This window comes from Leptinotarsa decemlineata, unplaced genomic scaffold (genome assembly GCF_025532065.1).
Source record: "Leptinotarsa decemlineata unplaced genomic scaffold, Ldec_3_MD MMD2_tig00026317_RagTag_RagTag, whole genome shotgun sequence".
Lineage (NCBI taxonomy): Eukaryota > Metazoa > Arthropoda > Insecta > Coleoptera > Chrysomelidae > Leptinotarsa > Leptinotarsa decemlineata.
Window position 1 is genome coordinate 133,999 of NW_027412686.1, and position 12,224 is coordinate 146,222.

At 42.2% G+C, this 12,224-nt stretch overlaps 1 protein-coding gene across 1 annotated transcript; it reads right to left on the reverse strand.

The window, feature by feature from the left end:
* Positions 1-901: 901 nt before the first annotated feature.
* On the reverse strand, positions 902-5,102 carry LOC141485376 (uncharacterized). Its single transcript, XM_074181885.1, has one exon. It carries the CDS (start codon positions 4,639-4,641, stop codon positions 3,589-3,591), a length of 1,053 nt encoding a protein of 350 aa, XP_074037986.1. The 5' UTR covers positions 4,642-5,102; the 3' UTR covers positions 902-3,588.
* Between the last annotated feature and the right edge of the window lie 7,122 nt (positions 5,103-12,224).

Sequence of the window (12,224 nt, forward strand, 5' to 3'; positions counted from 1 at the left end):
AATATTTGGTGTGGTCTATTGAGAGGCAGAAATATCGGTCCATTTTTCTGCCATGGTTGTTTGAACGGACCCCGTTACATTAATTTATTAACAAGAGTGTTGGAAGAGTCTGTCTATGATCTTGATCTGGAGGCTCGTCAGATGATCTATTTTCAGCAAGATGGAGCACCAGCACATAATTTCAGTGGCATAATAAGAATGTTGCGAGACTGTTTCGAAAACAGACGTGGCACCTCTAGATTTTTATCTTTAGGTATTTCTGAAAAATGAGGTGAACGAAATAAAACGTAATAATGTACATGAACTGAAAAACTATATTGAAACTATAATTAATAGAATTGATGGCCGAATTATGTTGAAAGCAACTGGTGATGTCTAGAGAAAGGCCCAAATATGTGTTCAACAACAAGGCGGTGTTTTTGAATATTGAAATAGTGAAATGAATAAATATTTCCACATAAGTCGCTCATTTCCAACTATAGGAATGACTGTGATATGAGCTTTGTTGCTGAGAATGTTTTTATGAATCGAAATGAATGATAGATAATAGAGTGTTCCATTCAAAACCGAATTCGTAGCATCCCTTTAGAGTCAAATATTATCAAATTAATATGCCCATTGAAAAATGAAGTATGTTAATATGAATTGTAATGTTATTCATTGACAAAAAACCCACAACTCAATAAATTATAGGTCCTGAAGAAGCTTCCCATTAGAAGCGAAAGCTTGGCAAAGTAAAAGTTTTGATTTTTGATTTTTCGACTGAGAGACCCTGTTAATTTATTTTATCGTATATACATATATATATATATATATATATATATATATATATATATATATATATATATATATATATATATATATATATATATATATGAAGATGAATAAATAAGTACCATTCTGATTATTCCCATATTGATTTCAATTTAAGAGCAACCGGTAGACAGCTGTTTCAGCCTATTGGGCATCGTCAGTACCGGGCAGGCGGTCTTCGATTGAAGACTAAATGTGGTGGAAGGTCATCTTGAATTGAGACAGGTTGGAGCCTGGCTCCCTTACCCTTTGGACTGATGTTTGCCAGAAGGACAAACGGGTCATAGCTGATGGGGGTGTTGATGGTATGGCGGCATGAGTGTCCTCAGACATCAGTAACGCCCTTCACGGGTTCCCCTGCCTGGTTGGGGTGAGTTTGATGAAAACGTTGTTCATCTTTCAACGGAAGATATTCCTCATTCGACAGAGTGTCGAGGCCTTCTATATCGAGAGGGGTCGTCTACAGTATAATCCATAGCTTTCCTGACTAATGGGTTTTTATGAGTTTCTGCACTATCAAAAACTCTCTGATTTCTCGACTGAATGGACTGCCGAATGGAAGGCAGCTGCAAATCTCTGCGGATGGCTTCATTCCGCACGAACCAAGGAGCATCCACAATCATCCTTATTAGCTTGTTTTGCAATACCTGTAGAATGGTGATATTAGATTTCGCCGCTTGTCCCCAGACGCCTGAAGCATACATGATGACATGCTAGAACATCGTATCATAGATGGTAATTTGGTTTTTGAGACTCATTTTACATGTTCTGCTGATCAGAGGGTACAGACGTGCTATCCGACCCTCGATCTTTGATTTGACGCTCATTATGTGCGGGTTCCAAGTGAGCCTACGGTCTATTGAAAGGCCGAGGTACTTTACCCGCGCTTGCCAGTCAATCTTCCTTCCAGAGGTTCTCACTTTTCTGGCCGGAGAAGATTTCAGTCTTCCCATGGTTATTGCCTGAGTCTTATTCGGGTTCACTCGAATCTTCCAATCAAGGTACCAGCGCTCGAGGTCGTCCAATGCACGTTACATATAGACGACGCCGAGCTCCCGACCCATGGAAGATGAGAGGAGAGCCGTATCATCGGCGTACAGAGATATCTTCACACGCTTGGGCCTCGGAAGGTCACTGGTGTAAAGTGAGTACAACGTCGGAGAGAGCACGGCCCCCTGTGGCACTCCAGCAAGGATATCTCTGTTATCAGACAGAGATTCCTCTACTCTGACCGGAAATGTCCTGTCTTCCAGAAAAAACCCGATCCACCAGACGAGGCCCCAAGGCGTTCAATTTGTGCAGAAGACCTTCGTGCCAAACACGGTCGAAGGCCTTCGAGATGTCTAATAGAACAATATGCACTTTTTTGTTGGTGTTTAACTCGTGGATGGTGTTTTCGACCAGCCTTAGAGCCTGTAACTCAGTGGAGTGGTCTCTCCTGAAGCCAAATTGTTCATCAGACAGAACATTTCGGTCCTCAACTCCTTCGTTGAGCCTTTGGAGAACAACTCTTTCAGCCAGCTTAGCCGCCGAAGAGAATAGACTGATCGGGCGGTAGTTCTGTGGGAACAGCGGGTTCTGACCCTGTTTTGGGATCATGACGACGACCGCATGCTTCCACCTTGTGGGAAAGTGTCTGAGGGTCAACAAACTATTTATTATGTTTAGTAAGCATTCAACGCAGTTGTCCGGGAGTTCTTCAACAACTTGTTAGTTATTGAGTCGACCCCCGGTGCTTTCTTAGCCTTTGCGGCCCTGATATATCCCTTCAGCTCTTCCACAGAAGCTGGACGGATGTCGTCATCGTCATCTTTCCTGAGGAGTCGTTGAACCCGGTCTTCCAACAGCATATCGCGATCGATGTCGTCGTCAACGTTAAGCTGAAACTGATGTTCCATCGAGTCAGCAAAGGCTAACGCTTTGTCGGCGGGGGATTAGCATACTCCGCGCTATCCGTGAATGGGTGAGAGAGCAGTGTTCTTCCCCTTGAGCCTGCGAGTGACTCGCCAAAGCTCGTCACTCCCAGGTTCAAAGGATTCCAAAAGCTATTCCCACCTTTCGTTTCGATGATCAATGATGGCCTGCTTGACTTGGTTGGCCATTCTATTTGCCGCAATTTTATCCCCTGGGAAAAGGGTTCGCTGATAGAGCCTTTTCAAGCGATATCTCTCTCGTATCAAGGCTTTGATACAAGGGGAAAACTCATTATAGCTCCTCAGCGGACACTTCTCTCTGGAGGTGGCCGCTCAAAACGCATCATTCACGGAAAGCTCGAAACGCTCGACTGCCGCGTCGAGTTCGTCAGGATAGTCGAGTACCTCAGGAGGGGCGCGCATCTCTCCGAGTTGGGCTGTGAAGACATCCCAGTCCGTCTTAGATTTCGTGCAATGATCAGGGGAAGGAAGATCATCGCCCAATACCAGGACTACTGGGTTATGATCAGAATCCAGTCCGACCAAGATTATTCTGTGACAACCCCTACTCAGTCGAATTTCGATTCCTACCGCCACAGTTCCGTGTAAACGGGCACTGTCAATGCCGTATTGAACAAATTGAAAGGACCGATTGACAAAAATGCCAACTCCCCCTCCAGCACGTCCAACACGTTCTCTGTGAAAGAATCTGTAGTTTGGAATGACAATAGATTCGTTCCTCAGATGCGTCTCCTGCACTAGAGCCACATCGATGTTATATTCAGCTAAGAAGTTCTCAAAGTTCTCAAAGCCATTAGTATTCCAAAAAACTATCTTCAGAGATCTAGGCAACGTTGGTTGTCTAGACAATGGCAGTTCCGGTTAACACGTCAGTATTCACCGTGAACATTTTCTGTAACACGGGGAATTGCACGAACAACTTTTTCATCTGATCCAATGCGGAACATATGTCTGAAACACCCTCTGTTTGAGGAGAGGGCCCAGGTTGAGAAGGAGTGGGCTTTGCAGAACTGCTGGCACCCTTGAATGCAGCCTTAGCAAAGCTGACCCCTTCCTGGACGCGTCCAGACCCTGCAGGTCTTTTTGAAGCGGTTGGCTTCCTGGCGGAAGACTTTCCCTTTTGCTGTACCTTCGGGTACGCTTGGCAGCCACGGTAGTTGGCGGTGTGGGCCCCCTTGCAATTGTTACATTTCGGGGGGTCAATCCTAACCTTTTTGCAGACACTGGTTAGATGCCTGTCGGCGCACTTCACGCAGATGGAGACTGCTAAGCAGTTGCGTTGGCAGTGGCCGAAGCGTTGGCATCGGTGGCACTGACCCACCGAAGCTTTTGGGTGTTGAGGTTCAACCTGGACCTTCATACTCAGAAGGTCTTTAACCTCGAAGATGTGCTTCTGGTCCCTGCTCAATAGAACAAGAACTATTGGCATGGGCTTGTTGAACCGCTTCATGCGCGTTACTGATGCGAGGTTAAAGCCTCTGGCTTCGAGCTCCTCACGAACGTCCTCAGTCGCCAGGTGTTTTGGCACTCCCCTGAAGACAGCACGGATTTGCCGTTCCTCAGGGAGCGAATAAGTGTGGTGAGGAATCTTTTCCTTCACCAAAAGTCTGAACAACCGACGATAATCGTCAGGAGTCTCGGGCTGGACTTTTATGCCGTCATGTAAGTTGACGGCTTTGGAGAAGTTGATATTCTCCTGTTCCGTCAACTTCAACAGAGATACCCATTTATCCTTCTGGCGGACAAGAATAGGGGGAATTCTGGCTTTTTTAGCCGACGAGTGTTGGTTTTGATTAAGGGGGCCGGGGTACCAGGCTCCTCTCCGTGACTTGACAGTGCTTCCTGAATTTGAGACACTGTCATTTGCTATTTTGAGATCTGTTTCCATCTCCATGATGCGAGGTCTCGGACTCGAAATAGTAGTTTCGAGCCTCGTCTCTAAAGCTGTCTATGATAGCTTTTCTGGATATTTTCTTAACCTTAACCTTAGTCTTCTTCGGTTTTTCTTTCTGGATCTAGTCGCTCACCTTGCGGCTGGATACATCTGGGAGAGGAGGGAAATCGTCGCTGATGCGACGCTTCTTCGACGTTGATGTAGAGGAGAAGGAATGTACGCTTCCATTTTCAGAATCGCGGGCTGAAATTCCACTTGCAATGGGAGCATTAGCCACTCCCTGTTTCGCAGCTGTCAGATTTTGACAACCGGACCCAGAGATTGGCAATATGCTGCCGTGCAGATCCGCCTGATTCAGGCCAAAGCACAAGATTAGCTGGCATACTATGCTAACTATCTCGGCCTTGTCCCTTCCAGCCAGACCGCGAAGCAGTTTCTCCATACTGCTGGACCTATTTAAACGAAAAGAACACTTATTAGGCGTGAGCACAATGAACAGAAACGAAAAAGATAATATTTAAACGTACTCACCAGAAGTGTTTTTATCTTGCACAATATAACACAACGCACTAACTATTTAAGCCAGAAACACTGCACTACGGCCATCGTCCATAGATATTCTAATATGTCCGCTCACTCTCAGCAGCGACCCAAATCATCACCCTCCGTCCTCGCGCGTCCTTTGCCTGGCCGGTCGGTCGTCAGTGCCCGTCTGACGGGAGAGCCAGTTTAACAGAGTGTCTCCGCTTGAACAGTTCGCATCGTTCCGGCCAGTTATACTTAGTGCGTGAAATAAACATTCTATTGGAACTTTTATTCTTGTAGTTATTTGAACATTTTTTATTGTTGTGATGACTTCTCACCGTACCTATTGCAGTGTGGATTCTTGTGATAGTTTACGTGAAAATATTTCATTTATTCGATTCGCCAAAGATGCCACAAGGTAATAAATTCATCAAATACATAACGTCAGTTATAGGTCAAAAATGTTTCGGTAGTAATGTGATTTAGATATTATTTATAACTAATGTTCAAACTATATTTCGCAGGTGTCAGCAGTGGAAAAAAGCATTTGGTTTTGTTGGAGACCACAAATATGCTAACTTAACACCTGAGCAAGCCTACATTAGAATACGAGTTTGTAGAAAACATTTTGACGATGAATCCTTCACTTCCTCTGGAAAACATTTACTTACCACTGCTGTGCCCTCAAAGTTTCCAACAAAATTGGACGGTAAGAAATTTTCCACTTCACAAGCATGGAATATTTTTTTAAATGAGTTATTTTCAGGTAATGATCAAAACAATGACAATCCAGGTCCCTCCAATGTATTAGCTCCTTCAAAATTAGATGCGTGTACACAAACAGATACATGTCAGGAAGTTGAACAAGGTAAATGCCAAAGGTCTATGATGATGAACATAATCACTCATTCATATTACAAATGTTTTTTAGAATTAATTCCCAACAAAGAAACTGATTATGTGTTACAATCCAATAAATCAGTCCAAAGTGGGTTTTATCTCAAGAATTCGTGGAAGGTAAAAATACAATTTTTTCGCTTTTTTCTTCTCCAAATCAAAAAAATAGAAATAACAACTTCCATGAAAGAAGTAAAATAAAAAAAAATTACAAACACTCTCTGTTGATAGGTTCGTGTATATCATTCAAAGACGTTTGAATCATTAACAAAAAGGAAGAAAGAGTCCATCTATTTTTTTGATTTGGAGAAGAAGAAAACCAAAAAATTGTTCCTTCAAACTTCTCTCCACAAAAAGACCTAATTCCTCAGTAAAAATACACTAATTGGTACTTGAATCTAACTTAAAATTCTTTCAATTTATTCCTCGAATCACTTCTAATATGTGCTAATTTCTTTATAGATGTATCGTGTCAAACTTCTTCCAAATTATCTGATACAGTCCCAGAAAGCAAGGAGACTAAGGAGAAGAATTAAGGAGCTGCAAAGCGAGCTCAAATCTTCGAAAAGGCGCAAAACGGTAACACGAGAAGATGTTGAACAAATTTTGGACGAGCAGTACCCACAGGAGGCCACTATGTTGATTAAAAATCAACTGACATTACTCGACAAAAATCCCAAAGGAGCCAGGTACTCTAAAGAAGTCAAGCATTTTGCTTTGAGCTCATTTTTATTAGGACCAAAAGCATACAAGAAATTATCTAAAGTTATGAGATTGCCATCTCCCTCTACTCTGAGAAAGCTGACTGAACATTGGAAAATTACCCCAGGATTCAATGAATTCATTTTTAAAATTTTGGGATTAAGAGTACCTTTGATGTCAGGTAAAGCTAAGGATTGTATTTTATGCATTGACGAAATGTCAATCAAATTAAATTTATTTTATAATGTAGAGACACCGTCGTAGGCTTTGAGGATTTACAAAACAAAAGATCTACCAACATACCTACCTCGGCATTAGTGACTATGGTAAGAGGGATTTCTCATAATTGGAAACAACCTATTTCATATTTCTTTACAAAAAATTCTGTAAATGCTGAGGATTTGAAAGAAATAATTGTCGAGACTATCCGCAAACTTAGGGGCATTGGACTGAATATTCTTGCAGTCACTTCCGATCAAAGCCCAAATTTTTATAAATTAGTTAAAAATTTCACTAGTTCGGACTTCCATTGTCTACTATATAAAATGATTTGAAATCCCGGAAACAAGTAAAAAAGAATAATTAAACAAGAATAGTTGAAAATAACAATTATATTAAGCAACAATAAACCTGAAATGAAATGATAGTGAAATAACCTACAAGTAAAAATATAATAGTTGAATAAATAAAAAATTAAAGGAATGCAAAAAAGAAAATAATAAAAATAAAGTGTAGAGATTCCAAGTCACGTTAGTTCACGACGTTTCGATTGTTGGTATCTACAATCGTCTTCGGGTGATGACTGGACTGATTCCTCCGAGAGATGACTATTTTATAGGTCGTTGAAATACTTTCACTTTCTCTACTTTCCATTTTCCACTTCACTGATTCCGTGAGGGATGACCGTTTTGGCGGGAGTTGGTCATTTTTCGTTTGATGATGGGTTTCCATATGTTTCGTATATCTACGCTGGCCTGGCTGAATACGTTGTTGGACAACATGTATGCGGCTTCCTTAAATTTTCTCCTGAACCAATGTTCTTCTCTGTGCAAGATCTCAGCTTGGGACCACTCGATGTTGTGTTGATGGGTCCAAACATGGTCTGCTATTCCTGATTTGCTGGTTTCTCCTCGCTGTGTATGCTTCTTGTGCTCGGCAATGCGAACATTCAATGGCCTCTTAGTTTCACCAATATAGGATTTTCCGCACTCACAGGGTATCCGGTAAATGCAATTCTTGGAATCGCAGTCCGCGTTTGGGGGCCTGGTTTTCGTGAGGCTGCTACGGATAGTGTTACCGGATCTGAAACAGGTTCTAATGTTGTACTTGGAACCAATTCTTCTTATCCTCTCCGATAATCCTCTGATGTAGGGAAGTGCAAGCACTGGTTGTGACGGCTTCTCTTCTTCGCGAGGCTCCTGCTGTCTTTTAGCCAAAGTCTTTTCTACCATCGCTTTGGAGTATCCATTCCGCTGAAGATCATTTTTGATGATGTCTAGTTCCTTCTCGAGACCTTCCTTTGTATTACAGAGCCCAAAAGCACGGTCTAATAGAGTCTTGATGATTCCTCTTTTTGTCGATTGATGGTGGTTGGATTCGTGGTTCAGATACTGTCCCGTATGAGTGGGTTTTCGGTATACAGATGTTTCCCACTTAGTGTCGGTCCTCTTCACCAAAACGTCTAAGAATGGCAATTCATTGTGGATTTCCTTCTCCATTGTGAAAGTGATGGAAGGTCTCACGCTGTTGATGTGTTTCAGAAAGGCGTCTAGTTCAGTATTCCCATGGTTCCATATTATGAAGGTGTCGTCAACATATCTCAACCAGACTCGAGGTTTCTTGTGGGCTTCTTCGATGGCCAGAGTTTCAAACCACTCCATATATATGTTGGCTATGACTGGTGAAAGTGGCGATCCCATTGGCAGTCCCTCATCTTGTGTAAAGAATTCGTCCTTCAGTTGGAAATAATAGTTTCGTACACAGCATCCTAGTAGTTCCATAATTACTTTTATAGGTAGATTCGTTCTCTCTTTCAGGTTCCCGTCTTCGGATAGCTTTCTCTGTATGATTTGGAGTGCTTCTTCGACCGGAACGTTGGTGTAAAGGCTTTCCACGTCGAAACTAATTAGTAGATCTTCCTGTGTCACCTCAATTGACCCAAGTAGTTCGACAAAATGCCTTGAATTCTTCACAAAAGACGATGTTTTTCCTTGTGATGGTTGTATTAAGGGAAGTAAAAATCTAGACAAGTTTTGAGTAGCCGAATCTCTGGAGCTGATGATCGGTCTAAGCGGAACGTCCTTCTTGTGGATTTTGGGTAGACCATACAAGTGAGGGGACTTACTGTGGTGCGGTGTTAGCCATGATCTTTCCTTGTCCGAAAAATAGACTTGGTGTTTTTTCAAAATCTGGTACAACTTCCTTTCGATTGATGCCGTAGGGTCCCGTACGATCTTTGTGTATCGTCCCTTCTGCAGAACCTCTTCGATCTTCTGTTCGTAGAGAACGGTATCCATTACCACAGTAGCGTTTCCTTTATCTGCAGGTAGGATCTTAATGGTGTTGTCTCTACGTAGGCCGTTCAGAGCTCTACGTTCTTCCTTGCTGATGTTAGATGTTGGAACTGGTTCTCGATCCAACTGTTCTCTAATTTTCCATCTGAACTCTTCTGCCTCGGTCTGGTCAATGAGGGAACTGGTGGATTCCACTGCAGTAATTATCTCCAAAGTGGGCACAGATGTTGGCGTAATGGCAAAATTCAGGCCTTTCCTCAACAAGGATTCCTCTATTCCCGTGAGCGGGCGGGAACTCATGTTGATGACGTTGGTGGTTTCATGGTTGTCCTGTTTTCAGGACAACCATGAAAACAGGACAACAGGAAAACAGGACAACCATGAAACCACCAACGTCATCAACATGAGTTCCCGCCCGCTCACGGGAATAGAGGAATTCTTGTTGAGGAAAGGCCTGAATTTTGCCATTACGCCAACATCTGTACCCACTTTGGAGATAATTACTGCAGTGGAATCCACCAGTTCCCTCATTGACCAGACCGAGGCAGAAGAGTTCAGATGGAAAATTAGAGAACAGTTGGATCGAGAACCAGTTCCAACATCTAACATCAGCAAGGAAGAACGTAGAGCTCTGAACGGCCTACGTAGAGACAACACCATTAAGATCCTACCTGCAGATAAAGGAAACGCTACTGTGGTAATGGATACCGTTCTCTACGAACAGAAGATCGAAGAGGTTCTGCAGAAGGGACGATACACAAAGATCGTACGGCATCAATCGAAAGGAAGTTGTACCAGATTTTGAAAAAACACCAAGTCTATTTTTCGGACAAGGAAAGATCATGGCTAACACCGCACCACAGTAAGCCCCCTCACTTGTATGGTCTACCCAAAATCCACAAGAAGGACGTTCCGCTTAGACCGATCATCAGCTCCAGAGATTCGGCAACTCAAAACTTGTCTAGATTTTTACTTCCCTTAATACAACCATTACAAGGAAAAACATCGTCTTTTGTGAAAAATTCAAGGCATTTTGTCGAACTACTTGGGTCAATTGAGGTGACACAGGAAGATCTACTAATTAGTTTCGACGTGGAAAGCCTTTACACCAACGTTCCGGTCGAAGAAGCACTCCAAATCATACAGAGAAAGCTATCCGAAGACGGCAACCTGAAAGAGAGAACGAATCTACCTATAGAAGTAATTATGGAACTACTAGGATGCTGTGTGAAACTATTATTTCCAACTGAAGGACGAATTCTTTACACAAGATGAGGGACTGCCAATGGGATCGCCACTTTCACCAGTCATAGCCAACATATATATGGAGTGGTTTGAAACTCTGGCCATCGAAGAAGCCCACAAGAAACCTCGAGTCTGGTTGAGATATGTTGACGACAACTTCATAATATGGAACCATGGGAATACTGAACTAGACGCCTTTCTGAAACACATCAACAGCGTGAGACCTTCCATCACTTTCACAATGGAGAAGGAAATCCACAATGAATTGCCATTCTTAGACGTTTTGGTGAAGAGGACCGACACTAAGTGGGAAACATCTGTATACCGAAAACCCACTCATATGGGACAGTATCTGAACCACGAATCCAACCACCATCAATCGACAAAAAGAGGAATCATCAAGACTCTATTAGACCATGCTTTTGGGCTCTGTAATACAAAGGATGGTCTCGAGAAGGAACTAGACATCATCAAAAATGATCTTCAGTGGAATGGATACTCCAAAGCGATGGTAGAAAAGACTTTGGCTAAAAGACAGCAGGAGCCTCGCAAGGAAGAGAAGCCGTCACAACCAGTGCTTGCACTTCCCTACATCAGAGGATTATCGGAGAGGATAAGAAGAATTGGTTCCAAATACAACATTAGAACCTGTTTCAGATCCGGTAACACTATCCGTAGTAGCCTCACGAAAACCAGGCCCCCAAACGCGGACTGCGATTCCAAGAATTGCATTTACCGGATACCCTGTGAGTGCGGAAAATCCTATATTGGTGAAACTAAGAGGCCATTGAATGTTCGCATTGCCGAGCAAAAGAAGCATACACAGCGAGGAGAAACCAGCAAATCAGGAATAGCAGACCATGTTTGGACCCATCAACACAACATCGAGTGGTCCCAAGCTGAGATCTTGCACAGAGAGGAACAGTGGTTCAGGAGAAAATTCAAGGAAGCCGCATACACGTTGTCCAACAACGTATTCAGCCAGGCCAGCGTAGATATACGAAACATATGGAAACCCATCATCAAACGAAAAATGACCAACTCCCGCCAAAACGGTCATCCCTCACGGAATCAGTGAAGCGGAAAATGGAAAGTAGAGAAAGTGAAAGTATTTCAACGACCTATAAAATAGTCATCTCTCGGAGGAATCAGTCCAGTCATCACCCGAAGACGATTGTAGATACCAACAATCGAAACGTCGTGAACTAACGTGACTTGGAATCTCTACACTTTATTTTTATTATTTTCTTTTTTGCATTCCTTTAATTCTTTATTTATTCAACTATTATATTTTTACTTGTAGGTTATTTCACTATCATTTCATTTCAGGTTTATTGTTGCTTAATATAATTGTTATTTTCAACTATTCTTGTTTAACTATTCTTTTTTACTTGTTTCAGGGATTTCAAATCATTTTATATAGTAGACAATGGAAGTCCGAACTAGTGAAATTCATCACGAAACATTGTCAATCACCTTCAAACAAATAGTTAAAAATTGTTTGAAATTAACTTTTGAAAAACCTTATTTTGTCGTGGACGAGTCCAATATTTTTTATTTATTCGATATTCCACATTTACTCAAGTCAACAAGGAATAACTTTTTCTCCTATAACTTTTGTCTTGTTGATGTTGTTACGACAAAATCTTACTTAGAATTGATGTACACCTTTGATAAGGCGAAACAATATAGGTTGGCGCC

Excerpts from the sequence above, each read along its gene's own strand:
- LOC141485376 (XM_074181885.1), bottom strand. The coding sequence starts at position 4,641 with ATGGAGATGGAAACAGATCTCAAAATAGCAAATGACAGTGTCTCAAAT.